Source organism: Chiroxiphia lanceolata, chromosome 3, assembly GCF_009829145.1.
Source record: "Chiroxiphia lanceolata isolate bChiLan1 chromosome 3, bChiLan1.pri, whole genome shotgun sequence".
In the NCBI taxonomy this organism is placed as follows: Eukaryota; Metazoa; Chordata; class Aves; order Passeriformes; family Pipridae; genus Chiroxiphia; species Chiroxiphia lanceolata.
The window spans coordinates 57,754,819-57,780,420 of record NC_045639.1 but is presented as its reverse complement, the minus strand read 5'-3'; the positions used below and the strand labels follow the sequence as shown (position 1 = coordinate 57,780,420).

The 25,602-nt window shown below is 38.8% G+C and overlaps 1 protein-coding gene across 3 annotated transcripts in view; it reads right to left on the bottom strand.

Annotated features, from left to right (window-relative positions):
* The window catches only part of IFNGR1 (interferon gamma receptor 1), a 32,465-nt gene that overhangs the window by 1,531 nt on the left and 5,332 nt on the right, over positions 1–25,602 (bottom strand). Inside the window, exons 2-7 of one of the 3 annotated variants that reach the window (XM_032682974.1) lie at positions 20,093–20,207; positions 19,520–19,704; positions 17,926–18,074; positions 17,042–17,213; positions 15,912–16,024; positions 9,961–10,215 (exon numbers count right to left, since the gene is read on the bottom strand). In XM_032682974.1, coding sequence (XP_032538865.1) covers positions 9,961–10,215; positions 15,912–16,024; positions 17,042–17,213; positions 17,926–18,074; positions 19,520–19,704; positions 20,093–20,207 — 989 coding nt within the window. Of the gene's footprint in view, positions 1–4,504; positions 10,216–15,911; positions 16,025–17,041; positions 17,214–17,925; positions 18,075–19,519; positions 19,705–20,092; positions 20,208–25,602 lie in introns of those variants that run through there. The other 2 variants (XM_032682973.1, XM_032682972.1) reach the window with 2 other exon arrangements.

Sequence of the window (25,602 nt, the reverse complement as noted above, 5' to 3'; positions counted from 1 at the left end):
TTGAGAAGAAATGAAGTGAAAAAACACCTACCAAAATGAAGGCAGAAAGCAGAAAGTCTACCCTGGCTGTAAATTTTTTATCTATCCATTTCCCAAACACATTTTCAAAATTCAGTGACCTTTAAGTAGTTCCCCACACCAAATGCAATTAGTATTTCGTCATGTTATATGAGCTCAAGTGCGGGAATAGGGAACTTTTACAAACCAATCACTAGACTGAAAGCTCATCAAAGTTTAGTCACAGGTCACGTATTTGTTTACTCAAATAGTACCAGCACACCTTCCCATACCCCACGTAACAGCCCATTGCCAGGAGCTGAAGTGTGGACCTTTGCCAAAATTGCTTTTGATGGTGGTTCCTCCTACGAATGCAGAACTGAGGGCCAGCCTGTCTGGCGCCGGTGGGTTTTGCTCAGAAAAAAACCTGCTCTGCCACGTGGTGAAATGGGGCAAGAAACACCCGTCACATGGAAAAACTCATGGTTTCGTGCATATTGCACTCTGATAGTGTTTTATCTGCAACTGGGCTCAGCTTTCTGCATTAATTGGTAACTCTTCATATAAATTTGGTTGTTATTGTTATAGCAGCTTATCAGGATCTGTAATGTTGTGCTACTCATCAGCTTCAGTCATGCTGCTTCAGGGCTTTCTGTGATAAAAATGACTGCAGTCAAAGAAGGACCAGCTACACACACACATATAGATACGTACAGACACATATGTCTCGAGTTTCATAGAATATGTATATAGTACATTTTTAAAAAAATTGAGGAACACTACAGGATGATGTGCACTGCAATGCCATTTAAAATACAAGAATTTTTAAAAACAATATAAAGGGTGCTCTGAACTTTATGAAGAAATGAAAAGTCAATATATATTACTTTCTCCAGCAGAATCCACATAAGTAGTTATGCTATTAGCTCAGCCTAGCTTACACACTGAAGCACCTTTTTGATACAAACTACTGTGAAACAGCAGAACTGATGTTTCTGTGAACCAATATAGAACTCTGGGCATGAGGATCTTTTCCATTCCTGGAATTGAAACCTATCAGAATGCTGGGAAAACAGCTTTTTTTCTCTTGAGGACAAACTATTGCTACACAGAGGTAAAGCACAAGTACATTCACAAGTACATTTCACAAGTACATTCTCGCTGAAAGTTGCCTGATTCATCCCACTTCATGGTACCATCTCCTTGGTTATTCCTTTTCTTTCTTTTTCCCTTGAATGAGTTATTTTCCACACATAAGAGGAGACAATTTAACCCTGAAACTGTTACTGTAGCATGACCTTGGGCTGTGAGTCTGATATTTACAGTGGATATGAGGGTGGGTTTTGCTTACATACCTGAATGAGTGTACGGGAGGATGCAGAAAGGGGAGAAATTCCCAAAGCATACAGAAAATACTTCTAGTAACTGGCAGAGGCCAGGCAAGTCTCTCTCATGTCTGGCATTTCACACAAAAATTAAAAAAATGAGTAGTTCACATTACTCTGGACCTAAAGACCATTCACAATTGGAACCAGAGTTTTCAGTCTTTTCTAAACAGCCAGTGTGGACTCACAGGAAAACCTGTCTTAGGACGGGACTCTGGAGGTCTTTCAGTCCAGTCTAATGCTCAGCACAGGGCTAATGGCAAATTTATCCTATACTTAATCACTTTCAGTGTGAGTTTCCTCCTGCATATCCTAGTGGGATTCCTCTGCTGCAATTTATGACAGCTGGTTTTTGTGTTTCTACTGGGGGCCTCGGAGAAAAATCCCTCCTTTCTGCAAATGTTTGTTATAGTTGGCTACTGCAGTTAGATCTCTCCTGAGTGCCACCTCTCCTGGCTGAAGGGATCCAGCTCTCTCAGCCTCTTCTGGTGTGTCAGGTGCAGGAGGGCTTCGCCAGCTCAGTGGGGACAGGGAAAATGAATCCCTACACTACACACACACACACACACACAAAAAAAAAAAGAAAGTAAACACCCACAGTCAGGCAGGAGGGACTTTTCACATTTTTCTTCCCTGCTCTTTAAGGAAGAGGCATTGCATCACATGAGTTCTCACAGAGAAGTTTCTGAGGAAGAGAGGTAGACTTTCACTGCACAGTGTGTACTTTCCCTGCTTTCTGCCACAGGTACAACCTCTTCAGCACTCACTGTTAAAGGGCTTGGGTCAACATCTTAAAGACTACAGTATTTAAGACATTTGAACATATCAAAGACGAAGATCTGCTGAAGGCTTGCAAATAGCAAGTCATTATTTGCACATGAAGTATTTGTTTAAGAATGTGCAAGACACTGAATTGCACCAGGAAGTTAGTAGCCAACACCAACATTTATTAGGAACTGAAATTAATATGAAACCCCACAATAGCTCAAAACATTTTATTTAAATGACAGGTTCCCTTAAAAAATTGTCAGTTTTTCCTCATTTGCAAAGCCATATGATTATATTTTTTCTACCCATAAGGAGTGCTGTAGTTTGTTTAAGACATTGAGAAAAGACCCACTTTTCTTTACATTGTGGATCCCTCACCAAATTATCTGCAGACAAAAAAACTACTAACTTGGAGACACGTGGAATTAATATTCCACAATTTGTTGGGTTTGCTTAAGTAATCTTAATAGTATAGGAAAGGTACCAGGTGCTCAGTCAGCCAATAGAAACCCCAGATAAGTCTGGAGAGGTACAACACAAACATTGCTCATGCTTTCTTGGTCCACCTACTAAAGAAAGGAAGGCTCAAAGCCTGGTAGTGCAAATTCTTGCTCTCTCTGACACACTGCCACCAGAGGCAGCTGAGGCAACTCCTGAAACATCAGTAGTGTGGGTAGGATACGACTCACACATTCATCTTGTAGGCAGTGGTTGGAAATCTCTGTACCGAAGTCCTGTCTAGTTCGCAGACTGCACCAGGCTGACTCACCACACAGCACAAGAAGGCCAAGAGGCTGGAAGGCATGCATTCAGAGAAAAAGATGGGAAGAACTGGAGTGCCTGTCTCCACATCTGTAATCAAAACTTCTGGTAGCCGCTCTGGGCAATAAACCCTGGAAAGATCCAAGCTCCAGGGGTTTCCTTGGCCAAGGGAAAAAACCACCAGAAATAAAAAAAAAAACCCTCGCTTTTCACACATCTCTTCTGCAGGTAGAAGTTTTTAAGCATCACATGTTCTAGCCTGTGGCTCAGTTCTGTGGTTGTGTTTTGAATTCTCATTACCATCTCTCTATCATCCAAGGAGCACAAACTCTAGACCAGAAGTCTATTTTAACAAGTCTTTACCACCACTATCTCCAAATTACTATTGAATATACACACTGTAGTTTTACAAGCCTTTTTGTTTTTTTTTAAATAAATACAGTGTTTCAGATCTTGTGTAGATATAGTTCCTGAGCATTCAGGAATCAGTGTGCTGAGGTTTTCTGTCACGCTCCATACTTAGCAGAATTGGTTTTCACACTTCTCAGAGGTGTTAGTTTCGAGTCTACTGCAATGTGACCATTTAACCAGAAAATTTTGATCACTGTGTGATTCCTAATGACAAAAAGCTTTGTTCCATATTCTTCTTAGAGGAAATGAAGTTTTGTGTATGTAAAATAAAATTGCTAGTTTTGCCGTGCACCCTGAAGCAACAGATAAAGTAATTCTTTGTACTTTCACAACCCAAATTCACAGTGTTCTATGGCAACTTCTATTCAGATTTTGGGGTAACACAAAACAGTCATACCCAGAAAGAAAATACAGTGTATTTATCTGTAGTCTTTTCACTCTGTATTTTCAGTCTGAAAGGATTGTATTTACTCTCCGTGGAAGAGTAGTTTTGAAGGGCTGTAAGTTGTTTAAGCAGCCTTTCTGAGTCTGTCTTATTCAAATGATGTCAGCACAGGAAAAAGCCAGATCAGACCTGACATTCTACTGTGTACATTGCAAATATTTGACAACTGCAGGATTAATTTTGCAGAACACATAGCGATCTGGCTGGCAGAACCACCTGGTTTGCCTGCTCATCATCTGTTTGTAATGCTTTTCCACTTTCAAGGTGTGGCTGGACAGTAGAAATAAAAACATGACACAAATAAGACTTCTGTGATCATTTAAATTTCTATTAGTAAGAGTTTCAAGGAAAGCCAGCTTTCCTCACTCTGCAGCAACTAATCCACTCAAATGGTGCAACCATTTAATCATAATCCTTGTCCATAATTTTTAAATAGAACATCAGGAGAGACTCCAGGGTCAAGCAACAGAACTGGACTGAAGTTACTGCAGGCTGCATCAACACTGTCAAAGTGCAAAAAAGAAATTGCAAAGCTGATGATGTAGCTGGTAAATAGAATACAGTAACTGGTCACATCTAATTAGGCACACATATTTGCCACACACATCTCCCTCAAACAGTGTTTTGATTTTCAATAATGCTCAAGCATACACTACATAAGTAACATGAACTCAGTCATCTTCAAAAGTAGATTTAGTCTTCAGAACAAAAGCTAACAAAGAGGCAATGGCACACATTCTTCTTTTGAGATTATATTTTCATATAAAAACATTTCAAATGTACAGTATTTACAACATTTCAATTACACACTTCAGCCCAATGGTTGCATCCATTTAGAGAACATAGAGTATTAATAAACAAGGACTTCATAGTTAGAGGACTAAATTATAAAAAGAACACTGAAGAAATCTATGCAAGTCATTTATTTCATGAGATGAAAGGTGCTTTGTATTTGGTTTGCTGTTTTGGTTGCATGTTTTTGCTTTTTGGGTTTTTCGGTTTTTTTTAGGCATGCTGAAACTATTAATTTGAACCAAGTACAACATCTTTTACTTATTAATACTCAACTGTTTAGATGGCATCACTTCAGAGCAACTGGTTACTCCTATCCCTGAGAAAAACAGGTCTTCTCACGCAATTTTCTTTTCCTGCAATCTTCTAATGAAGCACTACACACAAATATGCATGTCTCTTCTAGGCAACCAGGACCCTCCATGGTGTCTTGTTTCCACAGATGTCAGTAGATTTGACAAAAATTATGTTTTTTAAACTACATTGCTGATTCAGGGGGAAAACCATATAAAAGCAGAAGATTTGATGCTGCTGTGCCAGCACGCAGTACTGTCACATTACTTCACTGCTAATTGCAGATCTAATGATAAAAAATTACAATGTCCACTCGAGAACAAGCACTGAAGAAGTTCTTAGAAATGTTGTCAAGTATTAGGCCAAATTTTCGTGATGCAATTTCTTTTACATAGGATATGATATTTTGGAGTGCTATATTACATCGTTTCCCAAATCGCCTCTAGGAGACAGGAAGGGAGGAATGCTGAGCAGTCAGGACAAGAGTAAAAATCACCTGAAAAAGTCTGAAGTAGTGAAACTTTCTAAGTGTGTCATACTGAAGAGCTGATAGGTCTGTAAAAGGCATGAATATTAAGTTATTTTGAATGTGTAAATGTTAGGCACTTTCATATCCTATGTCAAGGTGCTCTGCGCAAATACCCAGAAGCTCACCTCTTAATCACAAGAATATTAATTTATTAAAATAAACTAACTTAATTAGGTGAAAATGCACAGATAAATACTCTCTGACAGCTTCCCAACTACACGTACCTTGCTCAGGTACTTGGTATTACAGAACTGCAAAAGCAAAGCTAACTAGCTGTAGCTAGAAAGACATTCTCATTTCCTTGTCCCAAGAAGTCCTCACCCTGCAAGGTGCTGGATTGTATTCTAACAGAGATACTATGAGGCACTTGCCCTGTTTTTAGGCTCTCAATACCACTACTGTCAACTGCTGAAAACAAGATGGGAGAAAGAGAGCTTAATGACCCGGAAAGACATCCTTGTCCCACTGTGGCCTCACATTTTCAGGTAGTCACAGCTAATAAAAGAATCCCATGCTTTGTGCACTCTTGAACTTTATTTCACAATTATAAAACCTGTAAGCTGGCCTGAACAATTTAAATATCTAAACTATTCTTGTGCTATTGGCTACTTGTTAAGTACATAGTACACAGAAGACAGATCTGCAGGGATGGTGTTAATTCAGGGGCTTTTGTAATTAGAGTTCACAAATTTTCATTAAAAAATACATTTAACATTGTGATATTACAAGAGAATGTCAGTTGAGAGCATATGTGTATAGATATATATATGTGGTACAGTAAAAAGCACTCATGTTACTGTCTTTGATTTTCAGCTTACGAAATAACAGTGCCTTTCCATTACACGTGGCTATCTGCCATGCCAAATTTTTCCCATATGTTTATGATTTATTTCTGTGTCATTTCTTATTCATCTTATTGATCTTAACACTGTTGTTCTTAATTATGTCCTAGCTCCTGGCTGGGTCGTTTTACTCACACACGACTACTTATGACTTGAAAGATGGAGAACAATGTACAAATGTAGTTGTATTGCAGGAGGAAGAGAAAAGAATCTGAGACAGTCACTTGGTTTTAAAATGCATCTATCTGCATTCCTCTTCCAGTGTGGCAGCAAAGGAGAACCTTCTAGAACGTAAAACACCTAGTGATCTCTCATGTTCACACAAATCTAAGATGCTAAGTCTTAGCTCCTAACAGCACCAGAGTTTCCACATGCACTGCTAAGAATGTAAATTTAATTTTCCAAGAAATTACATGCTTCTGACAGGATTTTGGCTTTGAGGCAGATATATCAAATGGAACTACAGCTAATTCCTGCCCTTCTTGGAGAACATCAATATATTTTTTTTTGGGGCAAGACTGACAGAAGGAAAACAAACTACTAATTGCAAGTAGATATAATACTCTGAGCAGTTGCAAAGAAGATACTCAGCAAACTGTCTGATCAGAAACTTCTGCCCAAAACCAAGGTAACTTCACAGTTTCTATTTATCCCTTCTGAGCGAAGTTTAACTTAAACAGTTACCTGACATTTATAAAGTCCTGAGGTATTTATTACAGTTCATATTTACCAACAAACCTCCAAACCCAGAAAGAAATTACATCAACTTCAAGCTCCGCACAAGATGCAGCTGCTCATCTCCTTAGCAGATAGACAGCTAGAAGCTTCAGGTACAAACCACATCATTAACTGAAAGGTCAGTTCAGTTGTAGTTTCAAATGCAAATTAACGCTGATTTTCAAAAAGCCTTCTTGTAACACCAAGAGAGTTGTTTTCTGCACTTCTGCCGTGGAGATACCTACACATTAATGGATCCCAAGCAGTAAGTCACTGAGCATTGCCTTCTAGGAACTCAACCCAGAAGACGACATTGAAAAAGTTGCTATGTTTGAATATAATGCAGAAACAAATCACAGCCAGCTAACAAATACCGAAGTCTTTTGAGTCGGGTTTTCCATTACAGCATAACTACAAAATTCACGTGCTTGATTTGGCTTTTTCTATAATTATCAAAATCCTGCTAAGCAATCTGTTACCTTTCTGTGTGTAGTGATGTGAAAAATAGCTATTGTCTTTAAATCTTTTGTATCACTGTGGTCAATATCTGATATATGCAGGAATGGAAGAAGCCCAGAAACTGCTGTGTAGGCTAACTTCATCTTAAGAACACTCATATCACTGAGAAATATAAGGACAGAAGTACTACGACACTGGTTTTCCTTCAAAACCATCTGCTCTAACATGTTAACACTTCTGATAATCCTATAAAAATATCTTTTAAAACAAAGATACAATTTTGTACAAATGGACTAACTTGTGTCTGTAAAGCATCCTTTTGTTCTGAACTAAGCTCCATTAATAATTACTGTAAACATATCCTACAAATAGAAAATATCTATCATATCTTGACTAAGGGTAAATAAATGGATTGCATGGATTTTAATTATTAAAAAAATATAAAAAGATAAGATCTTTATCCCTCAGTTTTCAAAACTACAATCTCTATACTACAGAATTCAGAAGGCCTATTTCTTCTGGGGCATTTTTATCATGATTCTTAGAACAATATAATCCTTAAACAGAAATCAATAGGACTTCTTCCAAACATGTTTTCTAGCAGGTTGAAAATTACTACCATGATTTTGTGTAGTTCCTGAGTTACATCATTGTAGTGGTTTGGAAGAAGTCCTATTGATTTCTATTTAAGGATTATATTGTTCTAAGAATCATGACAAAAATGCCCTAGAAGAAATAGGCTTTTGAATTTTGAAAACATTTTCTGAAGAATTTGTGCAACTACCCATTAGATATTTTTTTCAATAATGATCAGCCAGCATGCTAATACGTTCCAGAATTATCCAGAATGTGACATGGTTACAAAACGTATTTAGGTGATCCAAATGGATGTAGCCATACTCAAATAACAGCAGTTTTAAAAACAGGTAGATATTTTTTTAGTCACAGGACTTAAGCAACAAAGGAGAATGTCTCCTGCTAATTAACTGAAATCTACGAAGCGATGATCCTGAAAGAGTCAAAAGGAGGGCTACAAAAATGGTGAAGGGCCTTGAGGGGAAGACGTATAAAGAGCAGCTGAGGGCATTTGGTCTGTTCAGCCTGGAGGAGACTGAGGGGAGACCTCATCGCAGTTACAACTTCCTTATGAGGGGAAGAGGAGGGGCAGGCACTGATCTCTTCTCTGTGGTGACCAGTGACAGGACCCAAAAGAATGGCATGATGCTGTTTTGGGCAGGTTTAGGTTAGATATTAGGAAAGGGATCTTCACCCAGAGGGTGAAGTGGTTGGCCACTGGAACAGGCTCCTCAGGGAAGTGGTCACAGCACCAAGCCTGACAGAGTTCAAGAAGCATTTGGATGATGCTCTAAGGCACATGATGTGATTCTTGGGGCTGTCCTGTACAGGGCCAGGAGTTGGGATTCGACGATCCTTATGGGTCCCTTCCAACTCAGGATATTCTATGATTCTAATAACATATTTCTAGTCACAGGAAAAACTACAAGTAACTGGTTCTTTCCCATAGTCACGAAATCCGGTTGGAAGGTACCTCTGGAGATCATCCAGACCAACCCCCCTGCCAAGGCAGGGTCACCTAGAGCAGGTGACACAGAACACGTCCAGGTGGGTTTTGAATGTCTCCAGAGAGGGAGACTCCACGACCTTCCTGGGCAGTCTGCTCCAGTGCTCTGCCACCCTCAGTGTAAGGAAGTCCTTCCCCATGTTGAGGTGCAACTCTGTGTATTTTTAGTTTATGGCCATTACTCCCTACTTCTTTAACATGGAATCAAATTCTTAAATTATACAGGAAGAGCTTATAATCATACTTGTCCTTAAAAGAAATATTAGCATTTAATTTAATATAAAAATACTCAAGAGAAGAAGACAATTAAGAGGGCACCTCCAATAATGGCAAAACTCTCAAACGTTTCTTGCACATCTCTATCATAATCGAATAAAGGACTTCTTAAGCACTGTGTTCATTGACTTAATTTTGAAAAGGATCTGAAACAGAAGTGACTAATGGTATGTTTCCTGTAAAGTATTGTTAAAAAACGCAGAATACTATTTCAAATAGGAAATACTAAATTATATTATACAAAAACACTTCTAAAAGTGGTTATTATGAAATTTCCCTACATTGTTTATGCAATTTTCAGGCACTACTTTCACTTGTGTACTGGTTACTTTGGTTGGATCAGAAGTAGTACATCTTGCAGATGTTCACAATTTAACCCAGATTTTCCATAATCTTCAGTAATGCTGTTTTTCCTGAGTTAAACCTCTGGTTAAACACTTCGGTTATCCTGGTTACTCAGTTGGCCTGTAAGTATTCACAGGCTGTTCTTCACCAACATCTATCATCAACATATCTAATGGAACATGAGGCTTGTCATAGCCAGAAAACTTGAAACAGCTGCTTGGAATGACTTTTTGCTCCGTTTCTGTGGGAGAAACCTCTGTACCTGAAGAGTTACTGCATATATCCATTTGGCTACTGTCAGAAATGAAATAGCTCTCTTTTACTTTGTAATTCTGTTCATCAGCATCAAAAGATACCTCCTCTGTGGTTTCCCGCACAGACTCCTCTTCTGCTTTGGCTGGTGCCTCTGGGGTAGGAACAGAAGATTCTCCTTCGCTGGAATTCTTAGGACTAACAGTTTCTTCTTCTGGCTCTATCTCCAGCAAGGTTACTTCACCATTCACTGGCAATGCTGACTGGCCTGACATGAAGCTTATTACAGATATATACCTTCCCTCCGATTTTGGCCTTATAAGTAAGGTGTCTTTATTTAGGTTTCTCATCACACTGACCTTAAATGAAAAAAAAAAAAAATCACTTTCAGTTTAGAGGTTAAAAAAAGATACAAGTTGATAATACAAATTTAAGGTCATTATAAGCAATCCCAAAATAAATTTGCAAAATTAGAATTGGGCACAGTCATTAGCCTATATCCACGTTTTCCAACTGTTTCATTGAAACTTTTATGCAATTTCTCAAAAACGCTTTCTCTGTGCAAACACATTTGCAAGGATCAAATCCATTTCATGTCACCCACTGTATTTTAAGTCATTTGAAGTTTTCAATGTAAAGGAAAATAGCAAAAGAAGAAAAAGACATAATACTCTTCAACTGGCTAGGGAAAGCTTTCATAATAGTTAATGAGTATAACTTACAGTGATTGTAACAATTTCTGACAACTGTCTCAACTGGGAGGGGAGCAAACTTTAGAAAGAGACTGAAAATGGCACAAGAACCTTTATGTATATCTGATATCAAGCCCCTCAAGAGTTGAATCAAACTTTAGTTGTTAATCACTAGCTGTAGCTGGACAGGTATGATTAAGCAATTGCACGGTGAACATTGTATGCTTAGCTAATCTTTTATTTTAAGGAAAAGGGAAGACAATCCCAAAATGAATGGGCTGTCTGGATGAGAGCTACCAGGAGTGAAGTCAGCAGAGCTGACTTTCCCCCCCTTACTGGGGGAAAGGTAATTCTGGCAGTAGAGATTGTGACCACCTACTCAAAACGGACCCCAGACTCAAACGGAGGGAAGAACTGCACATGGAGAGTAATCAGCATGAGAAGGGAGAGAGATAACTAGCAAGGGGGTGAAGTACTAGTTTATAAAAAGTTATGTAACTGTAACCAACGACTGCTGATGCCTTTTTTTGTTAAAACCTATAAATACTGTAAATTTTTGATAATCGGTGAGCGAGCCTTTTGTTGCTTACCACCTAGCTCATTACTTTGCATAAATTAGAATAAAAAACTGAAATACCTCACCTCAGTGCATGAATTGGTGCTGCACACCAGGTAACGAGCCTGTGTTCAGGACAACATACCCAGTAATCGTATGTATGACAAAGTTTTCCTAGTTATTTCACGGTGTCACTAAGTACTCCCTCAAATGCTGCAACAAACTTTAATGTTTCACTTTGAAATCCCTCCACAGGGTGATCATATGAATTCCTTCAATGGCCAGGCTCCAGCTTGTTTTAAGCAATTATGATACGCCTTCAGGCTGTTTAGACCCTTCTAATTTTTTTTAATGAGTTCTCAAGAATACAAACATATGAAAAACAAAGTAGGGCAAATTTTCAGCTGTTTGATGGTGTTCCCTAAAGATAACAGAATGCCTAGGGAGAAAGAGTTAATTAATAGTACCCTTTTCCAAATTTTGTAATTCCCTATATAGATGTGTCACAGACTATCAAGTATTATAGATATGCAAATTTATTAATAAAATACACAATCCCTGTTTTTTAGATACTTTGTAAAAAATAATCTCATTGAAATTTCAGATTGAGGCAAATTAGGAAGAAAGGGATGTAGGTAGGAAGAGAAATGGGGAAGAAAAATAATGTTAAGAAAAGTTACAAACAGGCATAAAGAACCTCCCAGTCTGTATTAGTTTAAGAACTGAGAGGGCCATCAAAACCAGACGATCAAATCTAACTGTGCTATTCAAGAGTCTTCCCTGATCAAAAGGTTTTGAGACTTAAGCTTCACATTCATACCTTCACAGTGTGCTAACTTCATTAGAACTTGCCTTCATCTCTCACTTCAGCTCTGTTATCCTTCCCCTCAGTAGCCCTGATATCTGTTGATGCTACTGTGCTTTAGGCTGGATTGATGAAACCATTGCAATTTAGAAAAAACAAGCAAACAAACAACAACCACCAGAAACCAAACAAACACTCCCTGGAGAGCAGTTATTTGTAATCTAAGTGAGTTTTACAAACAGCTGTGTGAGCACCACCAAGGCGAGACAAACCCTGGGGAATCAAGGGCTGTCACTGAAAAACTTGTAAAAAGTGTCTTAAGGTGGCTCCTGACACACTACAACCTAGCTGCCATTCAGCCATCAGTGTATCTGGATCTTCACTTTCTGTTATGTGGAGACAGTCAGAATACTATATGAAGAATATTCAGAGTAATTTTCATGAGAATTCATGGAAACCACTAATTCATAAGATGCAGATGCTTAAAAGTTAGTTGCAAAAACCAGAATACAATCAATAATGGGTAGATACTGAAAATGCTAAGAACAGCTGGTAGGATAATTGTACTATTTTAAAAACCTCTTTATACAGGTATTTGAAAAAATACTGGATATTCATGCTTACAACACTGACCTTGAAGGGACCAGCATTTATATTTTTTCAGGTATGTGTGGGGGTGTAGTAAAAATCTAGCAAAAATCCCAGCAAGTGACAAGAGAAGATAATTCTCTGTGTAAGTCACAATACTTGAGGAATGTGAATTAAAACAAAATATTAAAGAAACTATTGCTAAAACCTTCATTTACAACTTTCCATCTTAAATCGATGAGTACTTCTTTCTGTCCCTTTAGGATTTTCACATGGCTCTAAAAATCACAGTCCTAAAATACGGTAAGGGATCGCCTTGTACTCTTATACAGGTCCTGCATTTCACAGTGAATATACTTAGAGAGTTTGAGGATAAAATACCTATTCCCTGTACAACTACATCCAAGACTTCTCAAAAAGGAAATCCATTTTTCTCTTGGCAAGTTCCTACCAACGCAAGATGGTGCAAAGGCACTCCCATTCCCATCCATGAAAGAAGGAAGCGATTAGAAGAAAAAACTCCAGGGGATTTCCCAGTACCAAAGGTTTTCTAGGAGTCACTGAGTCATGACTACAAGACAACTTAGCAATTCATACAGTTGTTTCTAGCTTCAAAGATAAGAATCACATCTTATTACACTAACTGAAATGCCATTCAAAGTATCTCAAGCAACAAGCGTAATTAAGATATGGTTGCTACTGCAAGAAAAGTATTTGCCATAGGTAAGTTAATATTTTTTCTTTTTTTCACGTTATCTAATACTGGCAAACCGACAGCCAGTGAGCTTAAGATGGATGTCAGCAGTATTTCCTGGCATATGCAGGTGCTCACACAACTTCCTGTCTCCAATGAGAGCACCTGAGCTTTCAGGACTTTCACTGTCTCAAGAGGCGAGGGAGATATACTGCTGAAAGCCTGGCTCAAGAATACAGATAAATAACATCTCCCAAGCAATCTGTAACAGTTAGTGTAATTAACAGATTCTGTCTTAACTTTCTTTTCTAAGGACTTATCCATGTACGAATTTTCAGGTGCACATTTTCTGGAGGAGAGTTTGAAAAGTCCATTTCAAATCTTATTAGGACGGTGACAAAAATCTGCATGGCCTTTGCATGATTTCACAACACACTAATGATGTGTAAGTTTACAAATAGAAGGCAACCTTACTGCTCTATAGATGCTCACAGGAAAAAAAAACGTTTTCAAAGAAGATAATGAAGCAGCTTCTCTCTTGTAAGATGACAATTACTTGTGGCAAGTATAAGTTAAAATTTACAGGAACAATTACAGTTTCTCTAGATGAAAAATATATGTTGCATAACTAAAAAAAACCAGAGCTGCAAAGAATATCCTGATTTGGAAGGGACCCACAAGGATCAGAGTCCAACTCCTGACTCCACTGAGAGCAACCTGGAAGTTAAACCATACATCTAAGAGCATGGTCCAAATGTTTCTTGAACAAAGATGGGCTTCGGGTAGTGACTACTCCCCTGGGGGACTTGTCTCAGTGCCTGACCACCCAGGTAACAATATTTATAAATAGTTATAGGTCTCCCTCAGCTCCTTAGCGATAAAGCATGATGTAGAATGTGAACTACACTGTGCTACACTGGAACCTGGGAATCGCAAGATAGCATATAGCCCAGTAAATTGAGCATATGGGCACACAAATGAGTTTCCACAAGGTGAGCTCAAACGTGAACTTGGAGCACACATCAGAAAGCTCACAGGCATTAAGGAGCACACATTCTATTTGTGCAACCTTTAGAGGTGATATCACAGTGGTACTGAGAAGCCAAAATAACTACGGATCCATTGAGCACAATGTCGTTCTGAATGAGCCATCTTTTGCTATAATGAACTTCACAAAAAATTACTGTTCTCTGCATGTAGGACATAACTGAACGTATTCAGACAATTACATACTGATATGAAGATGACAAAAAGTCTGCAGTGTCTCTACAGGCCTGTGTGTTTTGATATTGGGGCCTAGCTGCAGATTCCATTGTAGAGCTTTCTCTCATCTGATTTTTTGAAGTCTGCAATGTGAACAGCTATCACCAAACTAGTCTCATGGCTCCATCACAGTCCATGGAAAGAAAAAGGAATTTTAGAGTGCATTTTGTCTAACCAGAGGTGAATATTATTTTAGAACAAGATGAATCATCCTGTGCTGCACAGGTTGATAGACTAGATTACTGCTTTTATTACAAAGGGACCTTGCTCTGGCTTGTTAACCTCCATTTAGTCAGAGCAATCTCCTCCTAATGTTCTATTCCAAAGAAAGCAGGGTCCAGGGGGATCTTAGGCATTGAGCCAGCCCTGCACTATGGAGGGGTCATTTTAAAGGGTCTTGAAGAACATGGAATCAAAGATCATGGGCTACTCTCTCTATAAGCTTTATGAGACTTTCTACACCCACTGAGAAGATACGCTTCCTTTGATTACTGTTTACTACTGCCTCACATGGCAGTTCTTTAAAATCGCGATTGTTAAGCCGTGACTAACTGGGACAGCAGGAGGACCTTATAACAGTACTTGTTAGACACTCCACTCTCGCCTGATGTGAAACCAAGGAGTGCTTCTACTCTTTAAGGAACATCCACTCTGTTTCCTAAGGACAGCTACAAGGAGCTTTTAAGATAGAGCAGCTGCTGACCTCTCTTGCCTGTGACTGCTCAGTGAGAGAAGACTTCCCTAGTTGTTCTTCCCTCTTCCTACGGCTCTATTACTCCCTCCTTCCCCTTACTCTGCATAACTCTAAGAACACTGTAGCAGTTAGCAGTATTGCAATATTACCATTAAATGAAAAGAATCTCACAGCTGTCCAGTGACAGGACAAAAGGAAATGAGCACAAACTGAAACACATGGAATTTTATGTGAATGTAAGAAAAACTGTGAGGGTGGTTAAACAGGTTGCTCAGGTTGCCCAGGGCAGCTGTGGAGCCTCCTTCTTTGCAGGTATTCAAAAGTCATCTGGATATGATCCTGGGTAACCTGCTCTTGCTGAGCCTGCTTGAGCAAAAGGGTTGGACTACATAATCTCAAAAGTCTCTTCTAACCTCAGTGACTTTGTGGTTCTGTGTCTCTGCTACTAGGATGAACACAAACCTGCCTAGGTACACACACACACTGAGTTTTTAAGAACTAAATTCTCAAACTAGACCAACTACTGCTACTTCAGTTGTAAACAGACTGAAGTCTATCTCTAAAAAAAAATAAAAGGCATCTGGTTGCAGGTGCTATGAGAACGTTAGACTGGCATAAATTCTAAACATCTATTACACCATGGTAAAAAAAAAAACAAATTCCCAAACAAACAAAGAAAGAGATAGGCATAAAGATGTGGTAGTTATACAAGTTAAATAGTTGGATATTAAAAACCTGATGCAGATAAGAAGTCTGAACTTACCAAAGATTTAGGCAGCTTTATGTTCTTTTTCCTTAGTCTCTTGCAGCCACAATATACCATCACGATTACGCTCAGGCTCCCAATAACACACACAATGATGATACATAGTACACCTAAGAAGTTAAAGCAAAATCTACTAGGAAGTTTGGAAAAACAAGCTCCTGCTGTATCATTTAGAATAACTTCAGAAATTGTAGTAGCTCAGAATGCTTAGCTGTAATGTGTGAATGTGTCAATTTACTATCTTTTCTTACTCAAGAAAACTTAACTGATTAAATAAAAATTAGCATGACAGAAGATTTTCAATTTATATAAATATAATCATGTTTTTACAGAAATAAAGGAATTTTATAACTAATTTTTTGTTCCTTAAGAGATGACAGATGGGGATGAAGAGATCTGTACATTTTCCCTGTGACAGCATATTAACTAATTACACATAGTTTATGTACAATAAAAGTAAAATGCGAAATCTTCCAAAATAAAGAATTCTTAACTTCTACCAGTAAGATTCCACTAGTCTGACTCTCCTTAATGTCCTCCCCCTCACTCATACTGCACCTCTTGTGTGTACAATAAAAGCACAGCTGCTTCTATCAATTTTATCTCTTTTCTCTACTGAAATTTCAGGCCATAATAAAGTAATATTAAAAACTTTGTAAGAGGTTATCAGAGATATAAAGTTGGGTCACTAGCTGCCTTTTGTTCTCTTAAGAGACAAATTTCATGACCACAAGTTTATAGTCGCTTCAAACTCAAAAGTCTGCATACAGTGATGAGACTGAGCAAAAAGTGAGTTAGAAGACACAGAACCCCCCACATCTAACTCAGTGAATGATTCATTTGTTATTTGTTTATTACATCAATGATCAGGTGCAATGGAAACAGGTTTTGTGATGCCAGTGAAGCAGAAGAAGCAACCAAAAATGTCAGGGTTACTTGAAAATTGTACTTGATCTTTAAAGGTCTTTAGAACTGTCAAAGTGCATCTGGAAAAGAATGATCATACTTTCCCTGTTTTTCTATTTTCCCATAGGCATCCCAAGGCTATATCAGAGCTCAAATACTTGCTAGATCAGATCTCTGGTCAGATTCAGTATTTTCTTACTATAGTTTTAAAATCCTCTTACTCAATGTCTGCTTGACAGGAACAAGAATGCAGCTTTCCTCTGATGGGGTGCCAATCATCAGTTCTTCAAAAATTCCCTTTGCTGAAACACAGTAAGTAGAACCTTCAGCAGGAACTGCAATGTTGAGGCTACATTTATCCACTGTACAATTGTCTGCATAGAACTCTTCAATCTGCAAAAAACCAGAAGACACATTATATGATTTGACTCAAGAGAACAATGTTACAGCACCTTCCAACACTTCCAAAAACATTAAAACACTATTAGATGTGTTTCCTACATTACCTATATCCCTTGCAAAAGCTGTGTGAACTTCAGCTATCAGCTTACTGGCTACCTTAAGATGTTATATTTGATCAGAACATGCTATTTTCCATCTAAAATTTGTGCTGTTCATAGTCTAGATTCACATTCCTAATTCACTTATAAAACTTGAACCAGGATGCATATGAAAAAGGTAACTGTAAGTAAACATACCTACTATAATTTTTCTCAAGTTCACCCTCCATGATTGCTAAATAAACTATTATCAATACCTTGAAAGGTAATTTTCTTAAATGAAAGGTCTCTCTAGACAAGTGAAAGGGGTCTAAGTAAAGTTACCAATATTTTAGCATGTATGTACAAACAATAGTGTGGAATCAAGTAACTCCATCTTGTGTACAGCTAATGCAATAATCTATTTTTTTTTAAAAACCATTCATTTGGACAACTAAAATCCAGACCTTTCAGTTACATATCTCACAGTAATGCACTCAACATTTTAGGATTTCAACTTTTTTCTTGGTATCTGTTTGCTCCATTTGTCATAGGAGTAAATCTCTTGTTTACGCATTTACGGTAAACAAGTGGTTTTAATTTGAGATTTTATTTTCAGAACTTACCTCATTTTCACTCTTCCGAAAAGTCACCAGGTACTCGAGCTTTAAATAAATGTCTTCAATACAAGAATGAGGGAATAAAAGATGGTAAATATCAACCACGATTTTATCACCATGCCTTGAGAGATTCAGTTTTGGTGGTCCTATTTTTCCTGCAAGACATTGCACCATAGAACCATTAGGCCAAAGCTTTTAACATAAAGTATGTTATTTACAGTTAGCTTTCCAAACTTCATCAGAGATTTGAGAAGAATTACACGTTTATTTCAATGCTGTTAAATTGCATAGCTGTGCTCAGACCTGTCTGTTGCTTAGAAGCAGTGAAGGCATTTGGATACATTAATGAATTGGCCTCTAAAATGAAACAGATTGTCCATGAAGAATTCCACTGTTAAGCAACTCAACTCTCCTATACACATAAGGCCATAAAAATTCAGCTGACAACAGAAAAGACTAGCAGCAATTTTACATACACATGAACAAGAACCAAACATGATACTGCTGACTAGATCTCACCATAAATCACCTCGGCTAAAAACAATATTGTACTGAAACAAAGACTACACAAAAAGCCAAACACATCTCACCTTGAGGAACAGTACTTTGGAAACCTGATTTCCCATGGCAATGGCCTCTTTGAATTTTTGGTGTCTAATGATCTGACCGAACACGAGTTTCTTGTTCAATGGGAAAAGGACTTTTTTCTCCATACACGGCTACCAAGTTTCTGCAAACTGTCAAACTCAGCATTATTACTATGACTTCTGTCCCTTAGTCAAACACTAGAAAGCAGCCCCTATTTCAAGTCATAGGACTACTGAATGGGGAAGGAATCACAGCAGAAAACAAAGAGGGACTCCACTCCTTCAGCTCCAGCATTGCAGAAATCCAGCTCTATCTAAGGCATAGCACTAGTAAGAGAATTTCATGGGCCACATTCTGCCTGAAAGGTGTATGTTGAGAATGGAGCAAGCATGAGAGGAATTCTCTTGGTCTTTCCTCACTCTGTAGCATTTCCTTTGCACTGTCCATGGAATGCCAGGGCCTGCCACACGGTACTGCAATGGCCTGGATTCTAGACACAAAATTTACTTTTACAGTATTGATGTGAAAGACTGATTTTTCCCAAAGTAGCCCAAAGGATTTACATGAAGAATCGGTAACTTAGTTATCCAGGTACAGTGATATCCCACAGCTTCTAGATAGTACCCAGTACCAAAGTTGTCAGTACATGGCATTACAGTGTCAAGCAAGGCATAACTACTTCAGTCATGCCTAAAGGTCCACAGTGTCCGGTGACAAGTTTCCTGCCCTAAATTGGTGTCTGGGACAGCAGGGAAGAATAAGGAAAGGATTCACAGAGTGCACCACCAGCATCACCTTCTTGCCTTTAGATGTTTTGAAATAAATATTCAGATACCACAGCATCAAGGCTAACAAGTACTATGGAATCCTACTAAACAATCATCAGGCTTCGTTTCATCCCGGCTTTAAGATATTCCCAAATGAGACACAATAATACAACAAAAAAAGGATAATTATTAACTTTCTAAATTTTGGGAAAAAATTATAAGGTTTAGGTTATGATGCAACTTACCATGCCTTTGCAAAATAAATTCATTTGTCTCAACATATTCAGACTGTTGTGACCCAATAATAGCTTTAAGTCGAAGCCAGTGAGATGAATAAGGCTCACATATCTCCCCTGAGAGATCACAAAAATGAGCTGAAGTGTTCACACAAGTTGAGATGTTTTTATAGTCACCAAAACTGTAAAACAGACCAAGAAATAGTTAATACAATTTCAATTGCAGAATACTGTACAATACACTTCCTACAACAAAAAACTGTGAGCATGGCCAGGTACTGGCAGATTGCACAAGCAGGTTGCGCAGTCTCCTTCCCTGGGGATATTCAAAAGCTGACTGGACGTGGTCTTGGACAACCTGCTTGGGCAAAGGGGTTGGAACAGATGACTTCAAGAGGTCCCTGCCAACCTCAACCATCCTGTTACTTGACTTAATTTTGCCTTAATTTACACTTGGACAACCTTCACCCTACATGACTTCACTACATAGACACAAAACTGACTGAAATTTAATGACTGACTGCTTTTATGTGCTTCCAGAGAATATAAGGTACAGGAAATGACAAAATGGTAAGAACTTACTTGTAAGGCTTGATTTCCACAATAAAATGAGGAGTTTCAGACACAGGTGGATACTGCCAATGCAAAAGAGTTTTGAAATTTTCAGATCTTACTACAATCTCTGTTGGTGAAGGCACTAGAAGAAAGAGAACAATTGTACTTTGATAAACAGACCTATTCAAGTACAATAACAGTCAAATGCACTCCTAAATTATTCGGAAAAGGCAACATGGTAGGCATAAAAATCACAAATACTTCCCCCTCAATGAACTAGTTTGTCACCAGTACAAACACATAAGAGCCCTGTAAGCTGATTTATTATTCTCTCTCCTACGGAGACAGCTTTCATCCTGTTTGCAACCCAGAACGTCAAATAACCCATGCCCATTGAAAGTAAGTCCATCAGATAGCCCAGATCAGGTTCATAAGCAGTGATGATTATACCCCTATGTTGGTATTTTACAGATATATCAGGAAGACAGATAGTATGAATTTACTCAAGTTAGAGGAGATTAGCCCAGCTCCTGCAGGTTTCTCTTTCCGTTCAGAAATTCAATTGGAGTAAGTGGAGGGTGAGGTGGGAGACACCAAAGCTGGACTATCAAGGCCAAAAGACAATAGGCCTGCTGGGGAAAACCTGGATTCAACATGAATTTCTAACAATGACGTCTACCACTCCAGCAGTATTTTCAGTAACATGTGATGAGAAAAATGAATTACAAACATCTGTAAGGAATTTGAACCCTGAAGCTATAATGTACTTCCATATACAAGAAAACATTCAAGGTACACTTAGTAAACAGCATCTGAGGCAATGTAGTAAAACAGAACAAAAATAAAAAGCAGCATTGACAGTTTTCCTTGTGCAGTAAGTATCTCTTCTAAACACAAACAGTGACACAGGGATATCAAGGGAGCAGCTGCAGGGGAAGGAAAATTACAGGATCTTGTAACTATTGAAGGCTGTCACATGACAGGAAGAGAAAAGAAATGAAGGTCACTCAACCAATTTTAACTGTTACTTCTCAGCTTCTCAATGCCTAGTTTGTCATCTTTAGCAATCTCAATATAGCTTGTATGAAATGTTGACAGGTAACTCATATTTTATCTGCTCTAGGCTGCTGCTTGTTCACAAAGCAAGTGCTGCAACTTCACTCTGTGATATTTTGAGGGAAAGTAAACAATTTTCACATCTTGAGAGCAAGACCACAGATATAACACATTACCGAAAGTAATACACAGAGGCTGAGATATGCTATCAACCACCAGGGTTTGATACATGTATGATACATAGATACTCCGTAAATGGTTCTGTGGTTTATGCTTATGTAGTACGTACAAAAGTGGTATTTCAGCTATTGGAAAAAAAGAAACACAATCATCAAATTCACAACCACATGAAGAAAAAGGTGACAAGTTGACAGAAGAGGTGTCAAGTACACAAATGTTACTTCAAATATGCAGTTTTAAGGCACAGTGTAGTTAGCCTTACTAAATTTAACTTTTGTGTACTATTATACAAATAAAACCGCTTAACAAAAGGGGTTGACCCCAGAGCACTGAAGGCAGTAGTAGATGTTACACTAGGACCCTTCCATCATCTGCCAAAGGTTTGGGAAGGTCACCGCTGACTGGACACTAGCCACTATCTCAGTGCACAAGAAGGGCATGAGGAAAAACCCAGGAAACTACAGACAACCATCAGGAACAGTCAATAGGGGTTCACAAAGTGAAAGTATGTTTAACTGATTTATTATCCTTCTACAATAAAGTCATTTGCCTAGTGGATGAAGGGAAGGCAGTAGATATACTTTTTCCAGATTTTAGTAAGGTTTTTGATAGTGTCCCTCACCACGTCCTGAACAAGTTGTGGCATGTGCAGGTTCACAGTGCACTGAGTGAAGAACTGGCCGAAGGGCAGAGCTCCAAAGCCTGCAGTGAATGGAGCTGCATCTGGCTCATGACCAGCAGTGTTCCTTGGGGCTCAATCCTAGGGCCTGTTCTGTTCAGTATTTTTACCAATGATATGGATGCAGGAGTTGAATGCACCTTTGGCAAATTTGCCAGTGCTACTGTAATGGGAGGTGTCGTTGACCTTCGCAAGGCATGTGAGGCCTTGCAGAGGGATCTAAACAAATGATCTTTATTGTCCAGCTCACAGCCACTTTACTCAGACTGGCTGACTTCTAATCATTTCTCCTCCAGCCAGTCCAGAGATCGAGCCTTGGGACACCCCAGCCTCATTTCATTCACTCAATCAAGAGTCTAGACCACAGAGGACATTGTGGATTTTCAAAGTTCTAATGTCTAATCTTTCTAGATGCTACTTCTGCCTATTGCCAATTAAAATGCATAATACTTTACATGAACACTGTTTTACTTAACCCATGATGAAGAATTCTTTTTTTTTTAAACATTACACCATGTTCTATGTTGTTCAGCAGGCAAAACTGGAAGATGATGACATCAGCTAGTGCCACAAAGGTCACTTTTAAACATAAAACTCCTTTTAATTTATAATAAAGATAAATGCAGCAACACTCAAGGACCAAACTCCAACAGTGAGAAAGTGTGGAAAAAGTGAGAAGAAAACTAATCAGCAATTCATGTTGTGATGCATTATACAGAACACTCAACAAATTCTAGTTTTCCTCCGGGTCAAATGAAGTGATTTCCATCCCCACTTCACCTTGCCTTGTAAGACGGCAATACTGGCTGAAGAGAAGCCAATAGACATGGCAGCAAGAACACTCAATTTCACAGAAATTGAGATGTGCATGTGCATTGTAAAACAACATAAAAGAACTCCAGACAGCAACTCTACATCCAGACAATAAAGGAATAAAAGAACAGAAGGCGAGTCAGAGTTACAATTTTTTTAAGCAAAGTAAAAGAAATTAAAACGTGCTTGGATTTTGAGGATAAAGAACTGGAATGCTGGAAAGCAAAGGTAGAAGTAAGAGAGGGGTAAAAGCAAAGACAAGCATGGTCACAGGGTGACCTAGAACTTGAGCATTTAACAGAAAACAGACCTGGGAATGCAACTGCACAGTTTATCTTAGCAAACTCACACCTGCATCAGTTTATAACTTGGACAGAAATGTATTTATTTATATATATAAACAATCCAGATTACTGCTGCCATATGCCATGGCAAAGACCCTGCAGGTGTGATTACTGTGGGATGTCTGTATACAAATAATCAAACATCTTCTCAATGTGCAATTATCTTAACTAATGTATTTAAGATTAAGTACACATTTACATCTTTAGCAAACTTGCACAGCAGACATTAAGGAAATAGATGTGTGCGGAAATAAAATGCCAAACTCCACCAGAAGTGGGGTTTTTTTACTGCAAGTATCTGCTGCTGCTTGATTTCAGGTTGCTAAGAAATAAGGGGGATGTTGGGTTGGGTTGTATTTTTGTTCAAAGTAACAGAAACAAGTGTAGCTAGTGGTATCTTCTAAGACTAAGACACTAGTTAGAACTAATCCACTACTTACACACAAGATATGATGCAGTTCTGCTTCAAAAGCATCCATCACAACATCCAAAAAGGCTTGCTTTTATCTACAAGTGTAACTTGTGAAGAACAAGTCTAACTTGTCTTATTTAATACATTCACTTCCCCAAGTCGAGAACACCACACTGCACATCTCTCACAAATCTCAGCTGGGTCAGACATATGCAGGCCATATGGACATAAAGAAAGATTTCTATAGTAGTTTGAAACTTGACTATCTTTTTCACTTCTGAATAATACTACCTATGGAAAGTACTTACGAAACACAAGTTTGAAGCAGCCATATATCCAATAAAATCTATTCTTAAAGCATATGCAGAAGGACTTAATTTTTTTTATATATGTAGATGTTCTAGCTGTTCATTGAGCTTCAGCAATTCATTGCCCAACAGCAAAAATTAGTTCAATGAACTGGACAACTGAGAGGTGTAAAAATGAGACAGCCTTTCAGCTGATAGTTATACGTTACGCAACTCCAAAATTCCTTCTCTCATTCTGGCAGAGGCCATGAGGCAGTCCTGTATACTCAGAGGCTTTCATCATCACTGTTCACAAAAGCGGAATTTAACTCGAAGTGCAATAACGCACGTAACAGAATAGGGCCTGATGAATCCAAATGCAAACTTTACTGTACAGCTATCTGAGACAACAGTGACCCTAAGAGCCAGAGAGTTGATTTATGTTGTATGTGCCTTTTAGACATCATTTAGACACTGAAATACAGATAGAAAGCACAAATTCAAAGCTTAAAAAGACTGAAAAAAACCTAAGTAAAAACATCTTTTGAAAGCTTGCTCCTTTTTGAGATTTCCATTAAAAACAAACTAATCCTTATAATCCGCAAGTGATACATCATACGAAACCAGTTTTAAGCCACTTCAATAGGCCAAGAGGGACAACAGCTTGAACTCTGCTGTGGATTCATGCCAAGTGGGTAACTCATCATTTTAAAGACAGCCAGCTGCAACGCTAACAGATCAGTCCCTTCTGGGCCCCTGACTGGGAAAACAGTGTGCCTCCCTTGTGCCAGCCCTGTGCTCTACCTGAGCTCACACATCCACTTTAACTCCACCCAGAAAGGGTAGTAGTTTTGATTACCCCACAGACGTAAAAAAGTCCTTCTCCTTAGCTTTCACCATCACTGAAAATGAAGACAAAGGAAAAAAGATCAGAGAAATTTGTACTACCCAGAATGCTTCTGCAGGACTCTGCAGCCATACACAGTGAAGAAAAAAAAAAGGAAAAAAAAGGTGACAAAAAGGCAGCCAATACTCTGAAAAGTGGATTCAGAAGGCAGCAAGTCAATGCTAAGGATGAAAAATAGCACATAAAAAGAGTTCAGTCTGTCTCTGAAGGCTGCATTTCCTTTGGTTTTTTTGGTGCCCAATATGGGACTTGAAGGGTTTGAGATAGTGACATATCGGATCGGGATGTACTAGATTAAATTTATAGCTGTTAGTGCTATTTAGCTAGTAATGAGCAGGCCCTTGTGCTTGCCATGGGGCTCGCTTTCCTGACAGTATATCAGAATCTAGTGCTCGTTGCTTTCACTGCTTGCCATACTGCTTATCAGCTTCCTGTATTCCCTTCCTGGGAACATTCTCATAACAGCCAGAGCAATGCACCAGGGCTGGCAGGTGGCCAGGGTATTGCTGCTGCTTTCTGTGTTCCTGTACTGGACAGGAGCTTTGATGTGAATTTGAGTTGAAGGTACTGTTACATGTGAATGAGTCCAAAATGGAGCAGAGATCCACCTGCAGCCCATGGAGGACTCCATGCCAGAGTAGGTGGATGCTGAAGGAGGACTGACCCTGTGCTGAGCAGGTTTGCTGGCAGGACCTGTGACCCCACCAGGGACACATGCTGGAGCAGTTTGTGAAGAACCGCAGCCTGTGGGAAGGACCCACACTGGAGAAGTTCAAAGAGGACTGTCAGTGGAAGACCACGCTGGAGCAGGGGAAGCAAAGATTCCCTTGCAGACCATGGTGAAGCAGGCTGTCCCATG